Source organism: Pecten maximus, unplaced genomic scaffold (genome assembly GCF_902652985.1).
Source record: "Pecten maximus unplaced genomic scaffold, xPecMax1.1, whole genome shotgun sequence".
In the NCBI taxonomy this organism is placed as follows: domain Eukaryota; kingdom Metazoa; phylum Mollusca; class Bivalvia; order Pectinida; family Pectinidae; genus Pecten; species Pecten maximus.
Window position 1 is genome coordinate 30,367 of NW_022980680.1, and position 5,453 is coordinate 35,819.

The window sequence follows — 5,453 nt, forward strand, 5'->3', positions numbered from 1 at the left end:
ACTGAAGCTAAAATGATATCTTTGATGGAGTCTTCAGTTTCAGAGTGGTACATTGCAATACATTGCTGTAGATCTACAGGCAACTCGTCTGTTATATAGTCATAAATCTTCGCAACATCACTGATTGACTTACAATATATTATAGTTCTTGGAATTTTTTTTTCATGTCTAAAAGTCCATCAACTATCCATGTCATGGCCATCTCTATGTCATTTGCAACTTTTTGAACCACATATTTAATTTTTTTTTTGTCTGGTGACAAGTAAACAAATGTGAAATCTGGCTTAAAGTTGACGGCTTTCAAAACACGCTTCTGTACTTTCAGAGTACATGTTGCACTCAGTGCAAGTAGTGTTGCTTCTGGAAAGAAGGATCTCAGCTCTCCAAGTTCTCCAAACCACTTTCTAAATGCCTTTTTATGGAGTTGTTCATCATCCTGACCCCTGAAACATTAAAATACATTTTGTACTTTAAATTATTCTTAAAAGGTATTTCAGAGATGTATATACACAAGACTCCATTTCTTTTTGTATAGTTAATTGAATTTTGAATTCAAGTGCTGAAGTTTAAATCCGGCACAAACATTGGTTTAGAGACAGATATTAATGAACTTGAAAGTTGCATTATTTTATATCATGTGATAATTGAAAACTGAGTGTTCACTGAATATTAATTACCTGAATATCAATTACATGTGTATGTAAATGCACAAGATGTTCAAAACTATGCATATTTTTCACAAACTGAATGTTTCCCTCCAGAAAATATATTTTTTATCCATGTAAGTTCCATGTGTAACAATTGTGTTCAGACTATTAATTATTGTAGAGTGTATATAAATTTAGAAATTGTAAATATGTAATTATTGAGAGGCAAATTAATTGTTGGAGAGTAAAGATATTGTGTTCAACAGTATGTACATTTTTGATAAATCTGTTGATATTGTATATTATACTGCTATGTTTGATATCAATAGCATTTAAATTGTCAATTTTTTTATGCAAACATGTTCTAATTGCCTAAAACAAAAGCAGCTCAATTGTTTTTTGTATGCATGTATTGGATAGGTCAGGTAAGATAATTTGCACAGTGTAAATTATATAGGCATGTGTAGTATTTAACCATTGAATGCATTCTAAAATTTGCAGAGATAAATACAATTTGGATTTTTGGAATGAGTTACAGTGATGATTTGCTCTTTGAATCCATGAATAATGAGCCGTATCACATTTATTTTCACCTTGTAACTTCATTACAAGTTTGTACAGGATAGCAATGTCAAGTTTCTAAAACAATATCCTACCTACAAGAGTTTAAACTTTCATATGTCATACATTTATGAAGAGTATGTCTTGAACTTTTTTTACTTTAAACAAATACTTATGTCCGTTTCTCTTTTAGCTCAATAATGGCGATGTCAGATTTACATTTATGTCATAAATATAACCTCAAATAGTCATTCCTCGTAAAGAATTGTTTGGAAACAAAAATAGGTTTATTTTGAATGTAAAACAAGTTATAGTGGACCCATCTTTCATTAAGATGTCTAATCACCATGTAGATATCAAATGAAATTCATCAACAACTATAGTTGATACTTTCAGTAGTTGCAATTGTCCCCTCCATTCACCTAACAAGGACTCGGGATTCCCATACACAATATCAACGTTGCCGTTAATTATGTCTTTGTCTGTCTCACGATTTTGACATGTGTAGATAAATACAAAAATAAATACTCGATAGCGTTGGCCTTAACGTGAATTTGTTCATAAACATTGTAGGCTAGAGCAGAGACCTATATTTAGTATATACTAATTAAGTATATAGGTCTCTAGCTAGAGATAGGAAATATTTTGAGGGCCGTTTGCGTATGGAAGACAGTTTATTCCGTTCCGTGATCCATGTTTTAGTGGTATTTATAGACTGCTCGGACCTACTAGAAAGCATCTGAAGTATCGATACAGCTCTATCGAAAAAACGGTTTAGAAAGAAATTTTATACGGTAGATTAATTTGGGCGTATTGGCCTAGTTAACATACACGGGAAGAATATGTCCCGAATGGAATGTGATCATGGATGTCTTTTCAGGTGGCGAACACAACTTTCAAAACGCAGTTTGTCTTTAGCTTCTGAAATCACGGTGGTCCTGTTGACATCACAAAACCGTATCAATCAGTGGTTGAAATATATCGATCTACTGAATTATCATGAAATAGAAATTGGAACTGAATTTCCAGCTTCCTAATTATCAGAATATAAACGTGTTTCATTACCTGTATATGCTGCTGTAACACCTTTAGTCGCATTTGCTCTCTCTACCTGGTCTCTCATCAATGATACGAGGGGACAGCACACGAGAACTTAAATAATTTAAAATAGTTCAATATCCACATCTAGGTTTATTATCTGAATTCAATAAAAAAAAAAAATACATACTGATCTGACATGTAACATTTAACTAGTTTATACACACAATAAAGATTTACATCAATTGTATAGTGTGTATATCATATTAACTCATTCACTTGATTCAGTTCCACACTATTGGACTAAATGAAATTCATTGCATTAAAAATACAGTATTAGACAAAATTGCTCATACATAATTGTAGACTTTAATTTAAAACAACAAGTAACAATAAAAATGAAAAACAATAAAAATCATTGATGCTTACTATATAAATGTGTACATGTGTGCATATATATAGAATTTGAACACTACATAGTATTATTTAATGTCGTTCTCAAAATTTCAGAATGTCAACCATAGGCTATGCATATAATATTATTTACTATGTCAAGACATTTACTGGGTCTGCTATATAGCCAGATACGGATTCTAGAAATTAGTATTTCTAAATGTCTAGTGTTTACGTTGTAGCTTCCTCTTTTTCTGGTGTGGCTTACAGTCTGGGCAATAATATGCTCCCCGAGGCACAGTTTTAATATTAACACAGGTGAAATGAAGCCACACATATTTGCAGTTTTCTTTGTCGCAACCAATCACATCCTCACTTTCATCATATGGCTTTTGACACAGGCATATCACGGTCGCTTCAGATGCAGCTCTCAAGTTTTGATTTGAATTTGAAAATGTGTCCATAGCTGTAAGGGCACTGGATGTTGGCACATTGTCACTGTTGTCATTGCTGGCACGGCGGGCTCTCTCCCTACTTACAAGTTTTCCTGTAAGTTCAGGGAGCAGGACTTTAATAAAAATACTCCTTGGACTTGACAGTGATCTCCTCTTGGATTACAGCATTCGGTAGGACTCTCTCAACAGAACAATCCTTCTCTGTTCAAACCACAAAATCACAATATTGTCTTTCTGCTACAAGCAGCTGGGTTTGGATCTGGTAGAAATACCTGTGGTTTTCTCTCAGCTTATCCTCGCATAAAAAGTTCACCTTTCTCCCAACATTAGTGAGCACCTCATCTTTCACACAGTACGGGCATTTGACCTCCACAACACCATCACCACAACAGTCACATTTCACGATAGCATCTGGACTGGCACCGATGTGAGGGTATTTGGTATTCAGGAACAGTCCACATTGGTCCGCCGTGACGTTTTCATGACTTTCCCTCATTTTTGCTTTATTCAAATTCAGTGCTGTTGTTTCATGGGCACATCCCCATTGTGTGGCCTTGTTGGTGAAAGTTGTGGTCCCACAAATGGCGTTTAGAGTTGACATCGCTAGTGTTTCAGTTGAGGATGTACAAACAGATTTCATGTGGGATGATGTTATTCTTCCAATCCTCAATGTGTGCCATTCTTTGGATTTACTCTGATCCCTGGTGATGGACTCGGCATTTCTGCATTGATCCTCAGTCACACTTAATGAATCAAATATTTCCTGGCATCTTTGTCTCAGTTCATCTTCCTCCATTTGCAAATATCGTTCCTCTCTCAAGTTAAGAAAAGATGATGGCAAATATCCGTCTTTCAGTACATCTGGCACGAAATGTTCCTGGTATGTTGATTTAACAGACAAAACGGAGGCTTTGGATTTTGTCACAAACAAAGCTTCCATAAATCCACTGATGTCATCGGCTGTTGGTTCTGTAACTTCTGGGAGTTTCAGGGTGTTCCTCTTGCATACACTTCCTCCATTTTGGACACTGTCTCTTTGTTTTTTCTGTGTTTCTGCTGTTGTAAAAATCAATGTCACGAATTTCTGAATAAGGCACCTTATCCAAACTTGATGGGAGTAGCCAATAAGCTTTGTCATGGGTGACTGTCTTCTCTTTACTTAAGCGGTAAGCTTCCATTGAGTAAAACAGAAGAGCTCCAACATGGGTACATGCTTCCCCAAGTCCTGCCATACAGTCACAGTGAGCGCAGTCAATAATGCCAGATAGTGATGCAATTACCCATGGCCGCAATGGAGTATCATTCATTCGTTGGGAGTGGCGTACCTGAAAATATAAGTCACTACATTTAATTTTGTGTTTTTAATAAAATAAAATAAATTGTACCATATGTACTATGACGTCATATATCTACAACGTTATCAGTTGGATGTAGTTGGTTTTTATTCTTAGACTCTCTACGTTGTGTATACCTATATAGTCTCCCTGCATATTTACACAAATACCATATATAGATGAACTAATCCTTCAATAACAAATTTGATGATTAAATTAAATTATCCACAATGAACTATCCACATATTTATATTCTTGGCTGCGAGGAACGAATCCATGATTTTAATAGATTCGCTTATTATGCACTACTTTAACTATATATATATATAGGTTAGAAATGTGACTTTCTATTTATTTTGGATGAGGGTTCCATTCCTAGCAGAGGCAGTGGTTTAATTGTGAATCATGCTCTCTGTTATATCATAAATTTATAAGATGTTTCATTTCTCAAATCTATAATTCTAGTCAAAATGGGTTTCATTTAATTTGATAACACATATTTTATTGCATCATTTGAATTAATAGACTAATCTCTTTGACTCAACTACAATTTATTGCACAATCAATATAACTAATGATAACGTATACGTAGTGTAACATTTTGAAGAATTACACAGAGGCAATGAAGAGAACAGACCTATGCCAACCAATTTACACTGACTATGACAAAATATTACTGTGACTGAATAAGCTTGTGCCTTGTGATAGTCTGATACAGATGCCTGGACTCTTTTCTTACTTAATTTGTATAAAAAAACCTGATGTATTACATAGCCTATGTATAATTCAGTAGGGAAGGTTTATTTTTATTTTACTTCAAAAAAATCACAATCTATAATTATTAGAAACCGAGCACAAGGTGGAAACCTATATAGCTATCATACATGTTAGGTTCACCACAATCGTCTCAGTTTTCATTTAAATTTGGCTGTTGCAAGTTAAAACCATGTATGATATGTACAAAAGAAATGTGTTATGATATGTAGTAACACAAGTAACTGTTCCTTTGGTGATCGAGGGCGGCC

The 5,453-nt window shown here is 34.5% G+C and overlaps 1 protein-coding gene across 1 annotated transcript; it reads right to left on the bottom strand.

Moving 5' to 3' along the window:
• Positions 1-332: 332 nt before the first annotated feature.
• On the bottom strand, positions 333-2,360 carry LOC117319618 (ATP-dependent DNA helicase RecQ-like; the record flags this gene model as incomplete). Its single annotated transcript, XM_033874389.1, is given in 2 exon segments — positions 333-443; positions 2,274-2,360. Coding segments are annotated over 2 exon segments (155 nt in total), but the record flags the coding sequence as incomplete, so codon positions are not given.
• Positions 2,361-5,453: the final 3,093 nt, after the last annotated feature.